Source organism: Triticum urartu, chromosome 7A, assembly GCF_056163025.1.
Source record: "Triticum urartu cultivar PI428250 chromosome 7A, HENAU_Tu73, whole genome shotgun sequence".
NCBI classification, from domain to species: domain Eukaryota; kingdom Viridiplantae; phylum Streptophyta; class Magnoliopsida; order Poales; family Poaceae; genus Triticum; species Triticum urartu.
In genome coordinates this window covers 713,524,717-713,547,663 of record NC_141879.1, presented here as the reverse complement: position 1 = coordinate 713,547,663, position 22,947 = coordinate 713,524,717, and the positions used below count along the sequence as shown (strand labels likewise).

The 22,947-nt window shown below is 44.1% G+C and overlaps 1 protein-coding gene across 1 annotated transcript; it reads right to left on the bottom strand.

Annotated features, from left to right (window-relative positions):
- Nucleotides 1-3,106: 3,106 nt before the first annotated feature.
- On the bottom strand, nt 3,107-4,357 carry LOC147961970 (uncharacterized). The gene has a single exon (XM_087534005.1). It carries the CDS (start codon nt 4,355-4,357, stop codon nt 3,107-3,109), a length of 1,251 nt encoding a protein of 416 aa, XP_087390131.1.
- Nucleotides 4,358-22,947: the final 18,590 nt, after the last annotated feature.

Sequence of the window (22,947 nt, the reverse complement as noted above, 5' to 3'; positions counted from 1 at the left end):
GATGTGTAGAATAGGTCTCTAATATTTGCTCTTTTTCCAGTCCAGAATTCCAGCTGCCGGCATTCCCCCTCTCCATGTAAACCTTGTAAAGTAAGAGAGAAAATACGTAAGTATTGTGACATAATGTGTAATAATAGCTCATAATGCAATAAATATCGATATAAAAGCATGATGCAAAATGGACGTATCACTTTCAAAGAGCTTTTTTAGTAGCTTCAGGATACTCTATATCAACCCACTGAACATAGTCACAATTGCCAATCTACAAGAAAAATAATTAAGTTAACCATAAGAAGCTACAAATGGTTAATGGGTACATCAGGGTACCATAATGCTTTTCGTAAAGAGAAACACAATAGTTAAGATACAGAGAAACACACCAACTAAGCATCAGAGAAACAAGAAAATGCAGAGATTAAGAGAAACATGATACCTAAGCTACAGAGAAACAGAACAATTAAGCTACAGAGAAACCCATCAGTTAAACTCAAGAGAAACCAGAAAATGCAAAGATTCAGAGAAATAGAGTACCTAAGCTACAGAGAAACACAACGGTTAACCAATTTGATCATTAACCATTACAATGCAGACATTCAGAGAAACACTCAGGTTGCATTGTGTAACTGTATCTTGTTTTAAAAGTACAGAAATTATGAATATTGTACAGATATAATGCATAGAAAATTATTACTGACTTACTAACCACAATCTATTTGTACATGTACGGAAATTATGAAAAATGCAGGACATCTATTAACACTGTTGAAACAGAGCAGTTTACATGAGATTTCAAATTAGAAAAGTAGGACATGGATTGCAACTTACATCCTCACCACATCCATAAAACCTCATTCAAGTTACGCCACCTTGGAGTGCTACAAATTTCTTGGCTATTTTCCGGTGGTAGCACTCAACAGGGCCTTTCTCTGTCGTCTCCACATTGCCTTCAAAGTCCGATCATCTATAGTTAGGAGGGGTTGGATTGATTTCAAAAGGAATGGGGAGTGGTCGAATACCCTGGATCCGGTCCAAATCATACCAAAACAAAAATCCCCAATCTAAAATCCCTAACCCTAGTCTATCAGATAGAGTACAGCATAACGACATTACCCCCCCCCCCCCCGGCCAAGTGGACCATGCCATCGTCACTGCTTGCCTCCGAGTCTGCCCAAGAAGGCATTGCGGCAGCGACGCAGAGGGGAGCGAGAGCGAGTGCGAGTGAGCAAGTGAGCGAGAGTGAGCAGAGGAGAGAGTGGGAAGCGGGCCACTGTTGGCTTTTGGGGAACAGTCTGACCAGCTCGGCTGGTACGGCCATTAACAACCGTTACTGCTTGTGTTGTCCACCACTAGCCACGTGGCTGCTTCACCGAGTCAAAACGAGCTAACAAATTGGTTCAGTGTTTTTTGACACTGTCAATTCTTCGGTTCGGTGCAAAGTGAGTTTTGTAAAGTGGTGAGTTTACGCTAACACGAAAGTGGTGGTTCTGTACATTTTACTCGCTTCGGAATGAGTTGTGCAATATGTCAAGATAATTGTGAAGACGAAAAACATTTACCGGAGGCTGAGAGGTTTATAGTTTTGGGATTCACCCGGTGGCTTCCATGAAACATCATCTTTTGTTGAGGTATCCAATGTTTCACATATGCATTTTTTGCCACAGTTTCTTAAGAGATATATGCTGACCATTTTCATCAAGGAAAAAGAGACATGCTTGCCTTGTAAAGGACAGTGACATTTGCATGTTGTTGTTTGGAGACTTCTTATGAGGAGTATATGGTAACCCTTAAATGATGAGAAACACATGTTGTAGCTGTTGCTCATTAACTTTTTCTACTTTTCAAATATGTTGAAGTTGAATAAAGTATCTTATTCAAAAGCTTGCTACAGTAGATCTAAAAGGAACAATTTGAGACCTTCATTTATGTAAGTGTTGATATATTATTGGAACTGATTCGGGAAAAAATAAATCAAAGTCATTTATTTTCCATATCAGTTTATCACGAAGAAGAGCACGGAGCGGCGGCGGTCGTAGCAAGATCATGGAAGCCAGGACGTCCCTCCTCGCATCAGCTTTCAGTAGCGAAGGGAAGATGGCCTATCAAGCAAGGACAATTCCAGATCCAAGCCTATGCGGAAATTCCCACCCTGCTCGTCCTCACCCTTGGCAACATGCTCCTCTGCCTCGCTGCCGTGCACGACCTCTCTTGCCTCCTCAACCACATCATCGTCGACCTCTTCCAAGCACATGTCTCAGATCCAATATTATCCGACAAGGCGACCACCACTGATCAGTATGTGTTGCGTGGTGTGGCTTATTAACATTTCGGGGCGTTTAATTTCTTCAAGGCCCTGGTTAGAGTGTGTGTTGTATTTAGGCAGTGTCTTCTCGGGTTGGCCGCAATGTTGTCTGTGTCTGGTTCGAGCCTTTGCTGGATTAGGTAGTAGATTATCCCTTTATGTAGCTACACAAACTATGTGTCGTAGCAATATTTGTTGTTCTATACACCTACTATTAGTAAGAGATGTTGTTGATTGTTTCAGGTGAATAAAAATCTTGTGGGCGGGGCTTCTCGAGGAGAAAGGGACTCACAGTTCTAATGTCTTGTGTCCATTGATTTTCTATTTAGTTTTCTGCTTTAGTTTAATCCTAATATTCATATTTTGCTCGACTTCACTCGAGCTTGCATCAAGCTCATATAGTTGACCAAGACTCCAGAACATGGTTCACAGAGCAGCTGCTTGCACACAACAAATTCAAATATGAGCTGGGATGCCCCCGTTTAGTTTTCTGAACATGCTTTATTGTTAGTCAGGTTTTGTTTCAGAAAAGAAATGTTAGTCAGGTTGGCTTTGCAATTGCTACTAAGGTGAATTGGTACCTAACATTTCGTACAACTTGCACCTAAATCTCGCATTTGTTATTACTTCAGCAAAATTGCTACTGCATGCTACGCGCAAAATCGATAAAGCTTCGTATATATTGTGAGACAAAATAGTACGTAGATATGTAGCATTTTCGAGGTGGAAATAACCGACAGCTTTGAACTAGTGCGTAGATTTTTCATAAAACTATTACATATAAATAACCACCGAACTTATTATCACCTAGTCAGAACCATCCTGCCTTTCGTTCTCGAGCCTCTCCATCTCCACCAGAGATTCCAGCTCAGGCATGTGCATCTCAAACCAATATTTCCGCTCGAGGCGCCGCCGCTCGTGCCGTTCCACTGCAAGCTGAGATTCCCGACCGTTGATGGTGTGGCTGGAGAGTAGCTGGACGATGGTGAATGGAGGGTTGGCGAGTGAAAGTGTGCTGGGCTTCAAGGAATCTATGGCTTCAGACACCCTCTCTTCTTTCCCGTCATGGAGGTCATGCTTGTAGATGTCGAGGGATGAATCGGTGGACTTCACGTAGTAGACGCAGTTGGGGGCGATGGATGGGAACTTTTGGGCATTGACAACAGAGAGGCACCTGCGGTAACCGACGAAGATTGCACGGCCACCGATGCTCTTCACAGGCTCGAGCTCGTCGTCGTCGGTGTCCATGTAGAAAACCTTCAAGCGACCTTCTTGCATCACGACGACCAGCAGTTCCCCGGCGGATTCCACAACGAAACAGTGGTTCGCGTGCCCCGTGCCAGGAAGATCGGCAAACCGGCCAGTGGCAGGGTGCTCCGAGAACAGCTTTGAAGGATCAATGGCGAACCGGCTCAGCACAAGGGAGAGCTTGGGAGGAAAGTCGAACGGAAGAGGCGTCACCACTCCCTTCTGGCCGTTGGTGCAGATGCCGGCGCCCACGGCCACCCGTAGCCATACGAAGATGAACTCCATTTCATTCAGAAGGAAGCCATCACTGTCTTCCTCAGCCGTGTACTGCTCGTACCATCTGTCGGAGAAGAGGAGGAGCTCGGGCGAGGAGTCGCCGTCGATGGCGGCGGCAGAAACACCCATCTCGAAGGGCATTTGCGGCTTGAAGCGGATCATGCGGCCCGTGAAAGGGTTGAGGACGCGCGCGGCGTGAGGGTGCTCCTTGTCGGTGAGCACCAAGAAGCCGCAGGGAGTGGTGGCGGTGACCTCGTACTTGCGCAGCACAGGAAGGTCCTTGCGGAGGACGCGGCCGGTGGTGGTGTTGATCATGAGGCGCGCGTCGGTCTGGAAGACCTCGTCCAGGATGATCCACCGGCGAGGGTGGAAGCGGATGTCGGAGTGGTCGCTGCTCGCGGGGTCGTCGGTGGCGGAGCGCCAGCTGGTGCAGACGGCGCGGAAGTCCATGTAGCAGTCGACATCGTTGGTGGCGAGGAGGCAGTCGGCGATGTGGCTGAGGACCTCCGGAGGGAGAGACGACCAGTCCACCATGGCCGAGTGGAGAGGTCTGTGATAAGCTGGATCCATTTTCTTTCTTCTGGTAGCTGAAAGAACTCGGGTAGGTAAAGGGGTTAAATAACGGGGGAGTTGTCCATCGGAGCGCGAGGATCGAAGGGCGATGGCACAGCAACGCCATTACTGCCATTGCGGCCATTACTGCGAGACAGCGAGCTCTTGGGAAATGACAACAACGCCGCCTCCTCGTTTTTACTACTCCTGACTCCTGAGGTCGCACAACTCAACGGTCCCTATAGAGCGGGCGAGCGACGAAATGACTCCTTTTCTTTGAGAGAGCAAAAGGCGCAACGGAAAAATGAAAGAAAGACAGAGATGCGAAATTGGGATGAAGGTGTGAAGATTTGGAGGTTAAAAAACTCTTCTCATTTTTCTAACAAATAACACAAAAGGTATCTGATCCGATAAATATAAAAACAATGTCAGTACAATGAACACACTTTATATAAAAAAACAAAAGTCAGTACAATGAACACACTTTGACCAGAACAACCACCAGAACAAAACTACATTGAAAATCATACTCGGATTGTACGCCTCCCACCGGAGGATGCAAATCCCACTAAACTAATAGTAAAGAAAATGAACGCCTACAAACGCCCTCATCATATTAGCTTTTAAAGACGGCAATAGCCACTCACCTCTTGAGACTGGATCTATAATAGCTAAAGCATCATCGTTTGTGTTAAATTATGATCCAAATTCTAGTATCGTGTTGAACTAGACATAGTACAACAGGTGTGGACATTGCGTTTACGTCGACGTGTACGAGTACAACTCGTTTACTTGTCCTCCAAGAACTCTTATTTGTTGCCCTTTATATATACCTCATGTAGTCGCACCTAAGACGGTCTGTCGTCTCGTGCTTGTAATACTCCTTCATCATAGTGATTGTGCCTTCATGCGTCCGTGGTTTTCTCACGCAAGGATTTCCGCATAAAAAATCTATGTCTCTTTTGTCTCGTTTGATCTCATTTGATCTAATAAGTGGTATCTAAGCCAAGTTTCAGATACGAGATCAGATCAAGTTCATTGAGACGTTCGTTGAGGCGAGAGAGTTAGGGTTCCATCGTGTGCACCGTCGCACGCGAGCGGGCGATCCACCAGATTGATTTCCGCTGTACCACCCTACGCAGAAAGCGAGACTGACAGGAGATTTTCCGCTGCAATTCGGCGGCTGAACCAGGCTGCAGCATACACGTAAGAGCATCTAAAGTCGGACCTGTCAAACCCGCCTCATACACCCGGGCAGGCCGCCCGGTCACTCTACGGTCATGATTTTTTGATCCAGACGGGCCCCTCAAACGGCCCTCAAACGCCCGGGCTGACCGGCACGCCCCTTATTCAGCCCAAATATGGGGCGGATATGGGGCGTCCGGGCGCGCTCGGGCATGCCCGCCACGTCGGACCCTCCCCATACTGGCCCACCCGACCCCACATAAAATCCTTCCCATCCGCTCGCCGGATCAAACCCTAGCCACTTCACTCCTCTCCCCTTCACTCCCCTCCACCACCCAATCTTGTCTCCGGCTCCTTCCGGTCGTATTAGGCATGGCGGGCAACGGATCTGAGTCCTTCACCTCCAGATCCGTCGACCCTGAGCTCATCCGGCAAGGCCCTGAGGAGGAGATGGCAGTGTGGCTTGCGCTCCGCCGCGCCCGGGAGGAGGCCCGTGGACGGCTGCGCTCGGACCCCATCCGTCAGGAATCCATTGCGTCCGCCCAAATGGGGCATGGATCTGGCACTAGGCCGGCCGTAGCTGCCTCGCCGGAGTCCGCGTGGTCCATCTGGCCTCCGAACGCGCTAGCGGACGCGCAACCCCTCCGGTGGCGCACCAATATTGGGGACGCACCATCGTCCCACGAGGCCATGGCACGGCGTGCACGCCGTGCAAGACACCATGCGCGGGAGGTGGCAGCAGCCCTCGCGGCGGCGGGCGTCGGCGAAGCGGACTCGCATTCGCTGGCGGCCCATGATAACCCACAAGTATAGGGGATCGCAACAGTTTTCGAGGGTAGAGCATTCAACACAAATTTATTGATTCGGCACAAGGGGAGCCAAAGAATATTCTCAAGTATTAGCAGCTGAGTTGTCAATTCAAGCACACCTGGAAACTTAATATCTGCAGCCAAGTATTTAATAGCAAAGTAGTATGATAGTAGTGGTAATGTAGCAATAGGTAATGATAGCAAAGGTAATGTTTTTGGTATTTTTTAGTGATGATAGCAATAGCAACGAAAAAATAAATAAGCGAAGAACAATATATTGAAAGCTCGTAGGCAATGGATCGGTGATAGAGAATTATGCCGGATGCGGTTCATCATGTAATAGTCATAATCTAGGGTGACACAGAACTAGCTCCAATTCATCAATGTAATGTAGGCATGTATTCTGAATATAGTCATACGTGCTTATGGAAAAGAACTTGCATGACATCTTTTATCCTACCCTCCCATGGCAGCGGGGTCCTAGCGAAAACTAAGGGATATTAAGGCCTCCTTTTAATAGAGTACCAGACCAAAGCATTAACACATAGTGAATACATGAACTCCTCAAACTACGGTCATCATCGGTAAGTATCCTGATTATTGTCACTTCAGGGTTAACGGATCATAACACATAATAGGTGACTATAGACTTGCAAGATAGGATCAAGAACACTCATATATTGATGAAAACATAATAGGTTCAGATCTGAAATCATGGCACTCGGGCCCTAGTGACAAGCATTAAGCATAGCAAAGTCATAGCAACATCAATCTTAGAACATAGTGGATACTAGGGATCAAACCCTAACAAAACTAACTCGATTAAATTATAAATCTCATCCAACCCATCACCGTCCAGCAAGCATACAATGAAATTACTCATGCACGGCGGTGAGCATCATGAAGTTGGTGATGGATGATGGTTGATGATGACGATGGTGACGGATTCCCCTCTGCGGAGCCCTGAACAGACTCCAGATCAGCCCTCCCGAGAGGTTTTAGGGCTTGGCGGCGGCTCCGTATCGTAAAATGCGATGAATCCATCTCTCTTATTTTTTTCTCCGAAACCAAATATATAGAGTTGGAGTTGAGGTCGGAGGAGCTCCAGGGGGGCCACGAGGTAGGGGGCGCGCCCTAGGGGGCAGGCGCGCCCCCACCCTCGTGGCTAGGGTGTGGGCCCCCCTGGTCTTCATCTTTTGCAAGGATTTTTTATTATTTCCGAAAAGGTGTTCCGTGAAGTTTCAGGTCATTCCGAGAACTTTTGTTTCTGCACATAAATAACACCATGGCAATTCTGCTGAAAACAGCGTCAGTCCGGATTAGTTCCATTCAAATCATGCAAGTTAGAGTCCAAAACAAGGGCAAAAGTGTTTGGAAAAGTAGATACGACAGAGACGTATCAACTCCCCCAAGCTTAAACCTTTGCTTGTCCTCAAGCAATTCAGTTGACAAACTGAAAGTGATAAAGAAAAACATTTACAAACTCTGTTTGCTCTTATTGTTGTAAATATGTAAAGCTAGCATTCAAGTTTTCGGCAAAGATTATGAACTAACCATATTCACAATAACGCATAGGTCTCATGTTTACTCATATCAATGGCATAATCAACTAGCGAGCATTAATAATAAATCTCGGATGACAACACTTTCTCAAAACAATCATAATATGATATAACAGGATGGTATCTCGCTAGCCCTTTCTGAGACCGCAAAACATAAATGCAAAGCACCTTTAAAGATCAAGGACTGACTAGACATTGTAATTCATGGTAAAAGAGATCCAGTCAAGTCATACTCAATGTAAACTAACAGTAATGAATGCAAATGACAGCGGTGCTCTCCAACTGGTGCTTTTTAATAAGAGGACGATGACTCAACATAAAAGTAAATAGATAGGCCCTTCGTAGATGGAAGCAGGGATTTGTAGAGGTGCCAGATCTCGGTTTTGAAATAGAGGTGAATAATATTTTGAGCGGTATGCTTTCATTGTCAACATAACAACCAAGAGATGGCGATATCTTCCATGCTACACACATTATAGGCGGTTCCCAAACAGAATGGTAAAGTTTATACTCCCCCCCTCCACCAGCAAGCATCAATCCATGGCTTGCTCGAAACAACGAGTGCCTCCAACTAACAACAGTCCCAGGAGGAGTTTTGTTTGCAATTATTTTGATTTGATTTGCATAAAGCATGTGACTGGGCATCCCGGTGACCAACCATTTTCTCGTGAGTGAGGAGCGGAGTCCACTCCTCTTGAGAATAACCCGCCTAACATGGAAGATACGACAGCCCTAGTTGATACATGAGCTGTTCGAGCATACAAAACAGGATATTTATTTGAAGGTTTAGAGTTTGGCACATACAAATTTACTTGGAACGGCAGGTAGATACCATATATAGGTAGATATGGTGGACTCATATGGAATAACTTTGGGGTTTATGGGATTATATCCACAAGCAATATTCCCGCTTACTACAGGTGAAGGCTAGAAAAAGACTGGGAAGCGACCAGTTAGAGAGCGACAACAGCCATGAACATGCATTAAAGTCAATGAACATTGAGTGCAAACATGAGTAGGATATAATCCACCATGAACATAAATATCGTGAAGGCTATGTTGATTTTGTTTCAACTACATGCGTGAACATGTGCCAAGTCAAGTCACTTAAATCATTCAAAGGAGGATACCACCCTATCATACCACATCACAACCATTTTAATAGCATGTTGGCACGCAAGGTAAACCATTATAAGCTCCTAGCTAATCAAGCATGGCACAAGAAACTATGATCTCTAGTTGTCATTGCAAACATGTTTATTCATAATAGGCTGAATCAGGAACGATGAACTAATCATATTTACAAAAACAAGAGAAGTCGAGTTCATACCATTTTTTCTCATCTCAGTTAGTCCATCATATATCGTCATGATTGCCTTTCACTTGCACGACCGAACGGTGTGAATAATAATAATAATGCACGTGCATTGGACTAAGCTGGAATCTGCAAGCATTCAATAAACAGGAGAAGACAAGGCAATATGGGCTCTTTTGTCAGATCAACAATAATGCATATAAGAACCACTTCAACAATTTAATCATGATCTTCTCCTATCGACCCCCCAAAGAAAAGAAAAGAAATAAAACTATTTACACGGGAAAGCTCCCAACAAGCAAAAGAAGAATAGGAAATCTTTTTGGGTTTTCTTTTTAATTACTACTACAAGCATGGGAACTAAAACTAGCTAAAAGCTACAACTAATTTTTTTGGTTTTTCTTAAGGTTTATTAAACACACAAGAAGAAAGCATAAAAAGGAAATAAACTAGCATGGATGATATAATGAAAAAGTATGAGCACCGACATCTAGCAATGAGTGTGTGAACATGAATGTAATGTTGGTGAGAAATACGTACTCCCCCAAGCTTAGGCTTTGGTCCTAAGTTGGTCTATGGCCACGGTTGGTCTGGCGGATATCCATAATAATAGTTGGGGTCATACTGAGATGAAGAAGACTCTGATTGCCACTGGTTGGCAATCATCTCCGGATCCCACATGTAATTAGACTGTCGTGGAGGATCAACTTGTGGTTCCGACTCTGGCTCTGTGGCTGATGTAGGGTTCTGGTAGGCGTGAATGTCCTCCAGCGAGACGAGGTACTGGCCTATAGATAAATCAAACAAGGAAGCAGCAGGCAAGGTGATAGTCTCAGGATGACGTTTATCAAAGAACAATTTGTGTTTCAGCTCCCCTTCCCTATTCTTTATAATAAAATCATGCGTTACCATACTCTTATAATCTAGATAAACAGTAGGGAGCAATTTTTCTTCTTTTTCATAGTGCCTAATAGGTATGTTATAGTGTGCAGCAAAGCATGAAGCATAGATACCACCAAACATGGGTCCTTTTGTACGGTTCAGACTTAACCGTTTAGCAATAATACCTCCCATACTAACAGAGTCATCACGGAATAAACCATGGAACAAAATAAAAATATCAGGAGCACTAAGGTTTCCGCAGTTTCCGTGACCAATTAAGCAACGACTAGCAAATATTGCAAACTAGCGTAAAATAGGAAAATGTATGCTAGTGATTCTTGCATCGGAAACCTTCCTAGTTTCCCCTACAGTGATAGTGTCAATAAACCCATCCACATCCTTACGATGTGGTTCCTCTAAACTACCCCCGAAAGGTATTCTGCAAACCCTGCAAAATTCATATAGTGACATCTTCTTAACCACATCATATAAATGAAACTCTACTGAAGGAGGTGATTCCTTAGGATAATAGTAGAAGTTTTGCACAAAAGTATTGGTGAGTAAGAGATACTATTCGCGCCGGTCGCGGAGGAAGTCGGTGAGGCCTGCATTCTTAGCCAAATCATAAAAATCCTCATAAATCCCGGTTTCTCTCAAGAAATCATCGGAGGGCCATTCACACGGCCGAACCTCCGCGGTGCGAGGCAGATTATATTTGGGCTTCTGTGCTTCTTCATTTTGCTTTTCCCTTGAGCTTCGGCTCGATGAGCCCCTCAAAAATCTCTTCATTATTTTCTGAAAAATTCTGAATTTTTTAGTAACTTCAAATAAAACTAAACCAAACTCAATAATATTGATAGCAACATCTCCTACAAGTGCCTAGAGCCTATATCAAGCATCAAAAGTACTTGGAACCCTATAAATTTGATGTGCAAGCTCAAGAACATGGTCACCTAGGCAGTGCTACCTCTTGAGTACTGCGTTGGATTTCCTTGAAGAGGAAAGGAGATGCAACAAAGTAGCGTAAGTATTTCCCTCAGTTTTTGAGAACCAAGGTATCAATCCAGTAGGAGGCTACGCGCGAGTCCCTCGTACCTGCACAAAACAAATAAATCCTCGCAACCAACGCGATAAGGGGTTGTCAATCCCTTCACGGTCACTTACGAGAGTGAGATCTGATAGATATGATAAGATAATATTTTTGGTATTTTTATAATAAAGATGCAAAGTAAAATAAAAGCAAAGTAAAAAAGAAGGAAATAACTAAGTATTGGAAGATTAATATGATGAAGATAGACCCGGGGGCCATAGGTTTCACTAGTGGATTCTCTCAAGATCATAAGTATTTTACGGTGGGTGAACGAATTACTGTTGAGCAATTGACATAATTGAGCATAGTTATGAGAATATCTAGGTATGATCATGTATATAGGCATCACGTCCGAGACAACTAGACCGGCTCCTGCCTGCATCTACTACTATTACTCCACTCATCGACCGCTATCCAGCATGCATCTAGAGTATTAAGTTCATGAAAACAGAGTAACGCCTTAAGCAAGATGACATGATGTAGAGGGATAAATTCATGCAATATGATAAAAATCTCACCTTGTTATCCTCGATGGCAACCATACAATACGTGGCATGCTATCCCTACTGTCACTGGGAAAGGACGCCACAAGATTGAACCCAAAGCTAAGAACTTCTCCCATTGCTAGAAAGATCAATCTAATAGGCCAAACCAAACGGATAATTCGAAGAGACTTGCAAAGATAACCAATCATACATAAAAGAATTCAGAGGAGATTCAAATATTGTTCATAGATAATCTTGATCATAAACCAACAATTAACCGGTCTCAACAAACACACCGCAAAAAGAAGATTACACCGAATAGATCTCCACAAGAGAGGGGGAGAACATTGTATTGAGATCCAAAAAGAGAGAAGAAGCCATCTAGGTAATAACTATGGACCCGAAGGTCTAAGGTAAACTACTCACACATCATCAGAGAGGCTATGGTGTTGATGTAGAAGCCTTCCGTGATGGATGGCCCCTCCGGCGGAGCTCCGGAACACGCCCCAAGATGGGATCTCGTGGATACAGAAAGTTGCGGCGGTGGAATTAGGGTTTTCACTTCGTATCTGATCATTTGGGGGTACGTAGGTATATATAGGAGGAAGAAGTACGTCAGTGGAGCAACAAGGGGCCCACGAGGGTGGAGGGCGTGCCTGGGGGGGGGGAGGCGCGCCCCCTACCTCGTGGCCTCCCTGTTGGTTGCTTGACGTATGATCCAAGTCTCCTGGGTCTTGTTCGGTGAGAAAATCATGTTCCCGAAGGTTTCATTCTGTTTGGACTCCGTTTGATATTCCTTTTCTTCGAAACCCTAAAATAGGCAAAAAAGCAGCAATTCTGGGCTGGGCCTCCGGTTAATAGGTTAGTCCCAAAAATAATATAAAAGTGGATAATAAAGCCCAATAATGTCCAAAACAGTAGATAATATAGCATGGAGCAATCAAAAATTATAGATACGTTGGAAACGTATCAAGTATCCCCAAGCTTAATTCCTGCTCGTCCTCGAGTAGGTAAATGATAAAAAAGATAATTTTGATGTTGAGTGCTACTTGACATAATTTTATTGTAACTCTTCTTAATTATGGAATGAATATTCAGGTACGAAAGATTCAAGATAAAAGTTTAATATTGACATAAAAATAATAATACTTCAAGCATACTAACTAAGCAATTATGTCTTCTCAAAATAACATGGCCAAAGAAAGTTATCCCTACAAAATCATATAGTCTGGCTATGCTCTATCTTCACCACACAAAATATTTAAATCATGCACAGTCCCGATGACAAGCCAAGCAATTGTTTCATACTTTTGACATTCTTAAACTTTTTCAATCTTCACGCAATACATGAGCGGGAGCCATGGATATAGCACTATAGGTGGAATAGAATGGTGGTTGTGGAGAAGACAAAAGGGAGAAGATAGTCTCACATCAACTAGGCATATCAACGGGCTATGGAGATGCCCATCAATAGATATCAATGTGAGTGAGTAGGGATTGCCATGCAACAGATGCACTAGAGCTATAGGTATATGAAAGCTCAACAAAAGAAACTAAGTGGATGTGCATCCAACTTGCTTGCTCATGAAGACCTTGGGCATTTTGAGGAAGCCCATCATTGGAATATACAAGCCAAGTTCTATAATGAAAAATTCCCACTAGTATATGAAAGTGATGAAATGAGAGACTCTCTATTATCAATATCATGGTGCTACTTTGAAGCACAAGTGCGGTAAAGGATAGTAACATTGTCCCTTCTCTATTTTTCTCTCATTTTTTTATTTTGGCCTTTTCTCTTTTTTTATGGCCTCTTTTTATTTTATTTTATTTTTCGTTCGGATTCTCATCCCGACTTGTGGGGGAATCATAGTCTCCATCATCCTTCCTCACCGGGACAATGCTCTAATAATGATGATCATCACACTTTTATTTTTTTTACAACTCAACAATTACAACTCAATACTTAGAACAAAATATGACTATATAAATGCCTCCGGCGGTGTACCGGGATATGCAATGAATCAAGAGTGACATGTATGAAATAATTATGAATGATGGCTTTGCCACAAATACAATGTCAACTACATGATCATGCTAAGCAATATGAAAATGATGGAATGTGCCATAATAAATGGAACGATGGAAAGTTCCATGGTAATATATCTCAGAATGGCTATGGAAATGCCATAATAGGTAGGTATGGTGGCTGTTTTGAGGAAGGTATATGGTGGGTGTATGATACCGGTGAAATGTGTGCGGTATTAGAGAGGCTAGCAATGGTGGAAGGAAGAAAAGTGCGTATAATCCATGGACTCAACATTAGTCATAAAGAACTCATATATTTATTGCAAAAATCTACAAGTTATCAAAGAAAAGTATTACACGCATGCTCCTAGGGGGATAGATTGGTAGGAAAAGACCATCGCTCGTCCCCGACCGCCACTCATAAGGAAGACAATCAAAAAATAAATCATGCTCCGACTTCATCACATAACGGTTCACCATATGTGCATGCAACGGGAATCACAAACTTTAACACAATTATTTCTCAAATTCACAACTACTCAACTAGCACAACTTTAATATCACCATCTTCATATCTCAAAACAACTATCAAGTATCAAACTTCTCATAACATTCAACACACTCATAAGAAAGTTTTTACTATTTTTTGAATACCAAGCATATTAGGATTATTCAACACACTCATAAAAAATACCCGTGCGTTGCAACGGGAGAAAAAAAAATCACACTCCATAGCCTAATAAGCATGGCCTAAACCATGTGGATGGCATCATGGAAGTACAGCTGGGGAAAGCCATACCGTCATCCAAGAAGACAACACGCAAGAAACCTGAGTGGATAAGGTTAGCCTCAAGTCTATGTACAAGGATGGTATGTGGATTCGCCCGAGAAGAAAATGACTTATTTACGCTAATTAAGACAACGCGGTAGAAACCTGAGTGGATAAGGTTAGCTTCAATGTCGTGTACAGAGAATGTGTGGGGATTTGCCAAGGAGAAAATGACTGATTTACGCTGGTGAAGAACGGCGTGGCGGACCAACAGCGTCAGTCGAGAATAGCAGCTGACGACGGCGTTTACTCGGGAGAGAGATGCATTCGAAAGAAACTATTGTTTAGAGTAGGGAACGGGAAGAGAGATGTGTGTTGTTCGGCTCTCGCCATGCGTGTTATTTTTTGAGAGAAAAAAATGCATGTGTGTGGTGTAAGTGACGTGCGTGTGTTTAGGCCATGCCCAAATAATGCAAAAGAACCATTATCAAAAGAATTCATTTGGTACAACGAATAAGAAACAATAACAAAATGGCGATTAGTCATCCAGTTATTGCTCACCGAGCTTTCAGGGGCCTCACTTGGTCATCAATGAGGTGGAACTGGACTGGAGATAGGCAGTAATGCGCACCAAGATAGCCATCCTCGGCATCGTCATTCTTTGATGTCCCTACATCTTGGCTCCCTGATGCCTTCGTCTATGGACCCACGTCTAGCTCTCACTTCGAGACGCAGCTTGAATGTCATTGGAACACCTCCGAATTCTTGGATCATGCCGTCTCCTTATGTCCCATATGCACCATTTGCATGCCACCCTGTCATGCATTACACGAGCATACTCATCCTACTTGATGCTAGAATTTATGGTTTTAACCCTCTTGTTTATATAGCAGAAAGAATACTGAAATTCCTTGGACCCACATCTTCAAGTTCATCATCTTGTGCACATAATAAAAGATGGGATAAACTCTTGCCGAGGATGACATAAAAAACATACCATGTTCAGATGCAGCTTCATTCAACAATTTTGACCACATTTCTTGATGGACATATGGATTTCCTTGGTGCTAAAGAACAACAATGTTTGTTCACCTCATGGAAAAATTTCGAAATATTCCACCTACACGCATGCATGTCTCACGACCACGTCGTCCGCCCTCTGTTAATTTGCCACTCTTTTTTTTGTGGCTAACATTATTATTATTATTTGCACTAATCAAGCTCTAACTGCGTCATGCATGAGCGTCCCATCAACCCGTTTCTTACACTTTGATTCCTAGCAAGCGTAGATACGGCATAAGCGCCGGATTCATCTGTCTCATTTTATTTTTACCATTATTTCTCAGGATTTGTGTAGAATGACAAAAATATTTGAATCCTAGTGATTTTGATTGTGTAGGATTTTTATTTTTTATTGAAGAGTGTTTTGATTTGTAAGATTATGTTTCATTCTTAATGTTTTTTCCACTATTTGGGCTTGGCCCAAACGCAAGAATTTCTCCTAACGATGTCTATCTCCCGTACCCCCATTCTAGCACAGATTTTCTCAAAAAAAAAAAGATACGTGCATTTCTGTCTGAAAAAGGATACATCGTGCAAGTGCTGAAAAAATGCATCGTCCATACTCCATCTCAAAACTTATCCATTCTTCTCCACCCTCCATCGCTTCTGTTCTATTCTATCACTATCCATCTCTGCATCTGTTTTCTTCTCCGATAGACATCGTCGCCTATCCTGGACCTTCCCTGAGCGCGCCGCCATCACAGCAACCCATCTCCAGCTCCTCTCCCCTTGCCACGGTGAGAGGCCGTAGGCCACCTCCAGACGAAGCCTGCGGCGGCAGGGCCTCTCCTCGTCTCCAGGCACGTTGTGTGCGCCCCCTCCCCCTCACGGATGTCAGCCCGGTGCTCCAGTCCGGTGGCGCGTCCCTCGGTGGCCTACCGACCGATGGTCGCGCCAGTATCCGTGGCGGCAAAACTCCCATGGCCGCGCCTCCCGTGACTTCCTCGCGACCCTCCCCTTCCGCCACCACCGACAGTTGCTTGCGGTGCAAGCGCGACCCCACCCCCTCCCTTCCATCCTTCACCTCTGGCTGCCCCGACCTCCTTCGGTGACAACGGCTCGGCTCGGCCATGCCCGCGCCTATTCTCTGGCTGGTTGTGATGTTGCTGTGGCCACCCACAATCGATTTGTAATGTCATTAGAGTATGATGCATGTCTGTTCCTCCTTGCCACAATCGATTTCTAATCGGTCATTAATGTATGAAGCATGCATGTCTAAATATCTGGCTGCATATGTCCGTCCCTTCTTTGCTCATTATGAAGCCCTTTGTTCTCACCTCTGTGTTTAGGCGCTAGATATTTCAGATAAGTTGCGTATATGAACTGATGTGAATCGGTCCAAAAAAGCGAAGTGGGACTATTTAACATGATTTTTTTTAGGCAAACATGAAATATGGGTGAACCACACGGCAAGTCTCATGGGCCCCTAAGGAAAGGCCTGGAACAATGTGGCCCAATATTGGTGAGGCACAAACAAGACCCAGCTAGGCTGCGTGACTGGACTACGGGTTCTAATTAGTACCACCTCACGTACTGCGTATTTCAAATTAGTACCATCTTAGATTGTAACAAAACTAGCAAATATGTCCGTGCATTGCAACGGGCGAAAAAAATTAAAATGCTAAGCAAAACAGCCATCAACGCAGCATGACGGGTGTAGGGATGTGAGTGTCGAGGTATAGAAGAAATTCATATCATCATGCTTTAATGCCCATTACTATGGAATATTCTTTTAGTTGGAGGCAAGTTCTCGTTCATAGCGAGACGCTTGTCGAGGACTTCATCAATTTTAAATCTCATTCGTTGAGGTGAGTGTATGTGAGCCTTTGCATCTATATATTTTCTTCAACGTTTGAATGCAGCAATTTAATGTGCTTGTTTGCACTGGAAGAAAAAAAGTCGGTGCACACGTTTCTAGTGACACATTCGTGTTACCACTTTTGATGTTCGTCATCATTGTCGATGATGGTAGGATTTTGGCGTCCGCAATTAAAAAAAGATTGATGGAGCTGTATTCATGGATGATGTCTCATTCAGATTTGCACTGTCATCGTATGGAAGAATAGTGGTGTGTTGAAGTTGGATTTTTTAAATAAATTTTTCAAATATTTGAATGCAAGATGCTTGTGTGTGACTTCATCAATTTCAAATCACATTCATTGAGGTGAGTGTATGTGACTGTCTGCATCTATACATTTTCCTTCAACCTTTGAATGCAGCAATTTAATGTGTCTGTTTGCACTGGAAGAGAACAAAAGTTGTCACACGTTTTTTAGTGACACATTCGTGTTGCCAGTTTTCATGTTCGTCACCATCGTCAATGATGGTAGAATTTTGGCGGCCGTCATTGAAAAAGATTGATGAAGCCGTATTCATGTCCTTTGACGTCGTCTCATTCAGCTTCACACTATCATCGGATGAAAGAGTAGTGGTGTGTTGAAGTTGGATTTTTTATACTCCCTCCGTTCACTTTTGTAAGTCGGTTCAGACAACTCAAAATGGGTTGTTTTGGACATTGTCTGAAATTTCTTCAAGGTTTTATAAAAGTGAACAGAGGAAGTAATTGTTTAAAATATTTGGATATGGCCTAAACGTCGTTGTAGACATCAGATAGGCTGTTTGTACAAAGGAAAAAAACACGCACACTTTGGTGAGAACGCATCGGCTCCGGCCGACATGTTATTAATTTATATAATCGGCCGGGCCGAGTGGCATCGTCTTCCTCCGTCCCGGATCCTGCGGACACCTCGCGCGGCCCCTCGCGGCTCTCGTCGGCGACCCGGACTCTGTCCTCGTGCCCCTTCTCTCCTTCCTCTCCCTTCCTCTATGCCATGGTCCGTCCGAGCTCGGCCTCGAGGTCCTGTCGTCGTCATCTTCTGCAGTTGCCTCTCTGCCGCCACCAGGGAGCCGCCGTGCGCCGCGGCGGCCGTCCAGTCGGGGTCCCCGTGCCCCCCGTCTCTGTCGTCCCGCCATGGTCCGGTCCGAGCTCAACCTCGAGGTCCTGTCGTCGCCGTGTTCTGCGCCACGACGGCCGTCCAGTCGGGGTCCCCGTGCCTGCCGTCGGACCTCGCCAAGTCCCCGCGCCCGTCGGACCTTTGAATGCAGCAATTTAATGTGTCTGTTTGCACTGGAAGAGAACAAAAGTTGTCACACGTTTTTTAGTGACACATTCGTGTTGCCAGTTTTCATGTTCGTCACCATCGTCAATGATGGTAGAATTTTGGCGGCCGTCATTGAAAAAGATTGATGAAGCCGTATTCATGTCCTTTGACGTCGTCTCATTCAGCTTCACACTATCATCGGACGAAAGAGTAGTGGTGTGTTGAAGTTGGATTTTTTATACTCCCTCCGTTCACTTTTGTAAGTCGGTTCAGACAACTCAAAATGGGTTGTTTTGGACATTGTCTGAAATTTCTTCAAGGTTTTATAAAAGTGAACAGAGGAAGTAATTGTTTAAAATATTTGGATATGGCCTAAACGTCGTTGTAGACATCAGATAGGCTGTTTGTACAAAGGAAAAAAACACGCACACTTTGGTGAGAACGCATCGGCTCCGGCCGACATGTTATTAATTTATATAATCGGCCGGGCCGAGTGGCATCGTCTTCCTCCGTCCCCGGATCCTGCGGACACCTCGCGCGGCCCCTCGCGGCTCTCGTCGGCGACCCGGACTCTGTCCTCGTGCCCCTTCTCTCCTTCCTCTCCCTTCCTCTATGCCATGGTCCGTCCGAGCTCGGCCTCGAGGTCCTGTCGTCGCCATCTTCTGCAGTTGCCTCTCTGCCGCCACCAGGGAGCCGCCGTGCGCCGCGGCGGCCGTCCAGTCGGGGTCCCCGTGCCCCCCGTCTCTGTCGTCCCGCCATGGTCCGGTCCGAGCTCAACCTCGAGGTCCTGTCGTCGCCGTGTTCTGCGCCACGACGGCCGTCCAGTCGGGGTCCCCGTGCCTGCCGTCGGACCTCGCCAAGTCCCCGCGCCCGTCAGACCTTTGAATGCAGCAATTTAATGTGTCTGTTTGCACTGGAAGAGAACAAAAGTTGTCACACGTTTTTTAGTGACACATTCGTGTTGCCAGTTTTCATGTTCGTCACCATCGTCAATGATGGTAGAATTTTGGCGGCCGTCATTGAAAAAGATTGATGAAGCCGTATTCATGTCCTTTGACGTCGTCTCATTCAGCTTCACACTATCATCGGACGAAAGAGTAGTGGTGTGTTGAAGTTGGATTTTTTATACTCCCTCCGTTCACTTTTGTAAGTCGGTTCAGACAACTCAAAATGGGTTGTTTTGGACATTGTCTGAAATTTCTTCAAGGTTTTATAAAAGTGAACAGAGGAAGTAATTGTTTAAAATATTTGGATATGGCCTAAACGTCGTTGTAGACATCAGATAGGCTGTTTGTACAAAGGAAAAAAACACGCACACTTTGGTGAGAACGCATCGGCTCCGGCCGACATGTTATTAATTTATATAATCGGCCGGGCCGAGTGGCATCGTCTTCCTCCGTCCCCGGATCCTGCGGACACCTCGCGCGGCCCCTCGCGGCTCTCGTCGGCGACCCGGACTCTGTCCTCGTGCCCCTTCTCCCCTTCCTCTCCCTTCCTCTATGCCATGGTCCGTCCGAGCTCGGCCTCGAGGTCCTGTCGTCGCCATCTTCTGCAGTTGCCTCTCTGCCGCCACCAGGGAGCCGCCGTGCGCCGCGGCGGCCGTCCAGTCGGGGTCCCCGTGCCCCCCGTCTCTGTCGTCCCGCCATGGTCCGGTCCGAGCTCAACCTCGAGGTCCTGTCGTCGCCGTGTTCTGCGCCACGACGGCCGTCCAGTCGGGGTCCCCGTGCCTGCCGTCGGACCTCGCCAAGTCCTCGCGCCCGTGCCTGCCCTCAGTCCCCCCCGCTGGAGTCCGGTCGACCTCCTCCACCCCTCCCTCGCCGCGCCCGTGCTCTGCTCTGGGCAATCATCATTGTTCCGGTCAATCTCATCAAGCTCCTGTTGCTTGGCTTGTGGACAGCCAATCTGCAAAAGTATATAAATCGCTGGAGTTTGTTGTACGGGGGCACGGTGGGACTATTCGATACGTGCGGACGGGACAGCGGGGGAGTTGGACTTCTGGAACTAAACGTTTTTCTGGATTGCGGGTAAATTCTAAAATACCATAGGGACTTTTGTGTAAACAGGACGCGACGGTGAACCCGGAGACTCAATCCGTGCTTTATTATTAGGGAAAGATATATGGGTGAACGGATGAAAAAATTGAATAAACGCACCTTGTTTTATTAGTAGGTATAGATATAGATTTAAGCAAATTACCATACTATTTAAGACTCAAAATAATCTAAGTGAAGCATGAGAGATCAATAGTTTCTATAAAACAATTCCACGACCGTGCTCTAAAAAATATAAGTGAAGTACTAGAGCAAAATTATATAACTCAAATGATATAAGCGAAGCACATAGAGTATTTTTAACAAATTCCAAATCATATATTGCTCTCTCAAAAGGTGTGTACAATAAGGATGATTGTGGTAAACTAAAAAGCAAAGACTCAAATCATACAAGACGCTCCAAGCAAAACACATATCATGTGATGAATAAAAATATAGCTCCAAGTAAAGTTACCGATAGAAGTAGACGAAAGAGGGGATGCTTTCCGGGGAATCCCCAAGCTTTGGATTTTAGGTGTCCTTATATTATCTTGGGGGTGCCATGGGCATCTCCAAGCTTAGGCTCTTGCCGCTCCTTGTTCCATAATCCATCAAATCTTTACCCAAAACATGAAAACTTCACAACACAAAACTCAAAGTAGAAAAACTCGTGAGCTCCGTTAGCGAAAGAAAACAAAAGACCACCTCAAGGTACTGTAATGAACTCATTCTTTATTTATATTGGTTTTAAACCTACTATATTCCAACTTCTCTATGGTTTATAAACTATTTTACTATACATAGATTCATCAAAATAAGCAAACAACACACGAAAAACAGAATCTGTCAAAAACAGAACAGTCTGTAGTTATCTGTAGCTAGCGAAAGATATGGAACCCCAAAAATTCTAAAATAAATTTCTGGACGTGAGGAATTTATCTATTAATCATCTTAAAAAAGAATTAACTAAATAACATTTTCCAAATAAAAATGGCAGCAGTTCTCGTGAGCCCTAAAGTTTCTATTTTTTACAGCAAGATTAACAAGACTTTCCCCAAGTCTTCCCAACGGTTCTACTTGGCAGAAACACTAATTAAACACAAAAAACAAAACCAAAACAGAGGCTAGATAAATTATTTATTACTAAACAGGAGCAAAAAGCAAAGAATAAAAATAAAATTGGGTTGCCTCACAACAAGCGCTATCGTTTAACGCCCCTAGCTAGGCATAACAAGCAATAATAGATCTAGGTATCGCCATCTTTAGTAGGCAATCCATAAGCGGCTCTCATAATAAATTCATAACGGAAATTGGAATCTAATATTTCCTTTCTTCATATCAATAATTGCACCAATTGTTCTAAGGAAAGGTCTACCAAGAATGATAGGACATGAAGAATTGCAATCTATATCAAGAACGATAAAATCCACGGTCACATAATTCCTATTTGCAACAATAAGAACATCATTAATTCTTCCCATAGGTTTCTTAATAGTGGAATCTGCAAGGTGCAAGTTTAGAGAGAAATCATCAAAATCACGGAAACCATGGAAACACTAGCACCCAAATCACACAAAGCAAAGCATTCATGATCTTTAATCTTAATTTGAATAGTTGGTTCCCACTCATCATAAAGTTTTCTAGGGATAGAAACTTCCAACTCAAGTTTTTCTTCATAAGATTGCATCAAGGCATCAACGATATGTTTACTAAACGCTTTATTTTGACTATAAGCATGAGGAGAATTTAGCACGGATTGCAACAAGGAAATACAATCAATCAAAGAGCAATTTTCATAATTAAATTCCTTGAAATCCAAAATAGTGAGTTTAGCAACATCTAGGGTTTTAATTTCTTCAATCCCACTTTTATCAAATTTAGCATCAAGATCTAAAAACTCCGAATTTTTGGAACGTCTTCTAGGTAAAGGTGGATCATATTCAGTCCCATCATTATCAAGATTCATATTGCAAAACAAAGATTTAATAGGGGACACATCAATAACTTTTAGATCTTCATCTTTATTTTCATAGGAACTAGAAGAACACGCTCTTATAAAGGCATCTTTCTTAGCACGCATCCTAGCAGTTCTTTCTTTGCACTCATTAATGGAAATTCTCATGGCTTTGAGAGACTCATTGATATCATGCTAGGAGGAATAGATCTAAGTTTCAAAGAATCAACATCAAGAGAAATTATATCAACGTTCCTAGCCAACTCATCAATCTTAAGCAATTTTTCTTCAATCAAAGCATTG

Excerpts from the sequence above, each read along its gene's own strand:
- LOC147961970 (XM_087534005.1), bottom strand. The coding sequence starts at position 4,357 with ATGGTGGACTGGTCGTCTCTCCCTCCGGAGGTCCTCAGCCACATCGCC.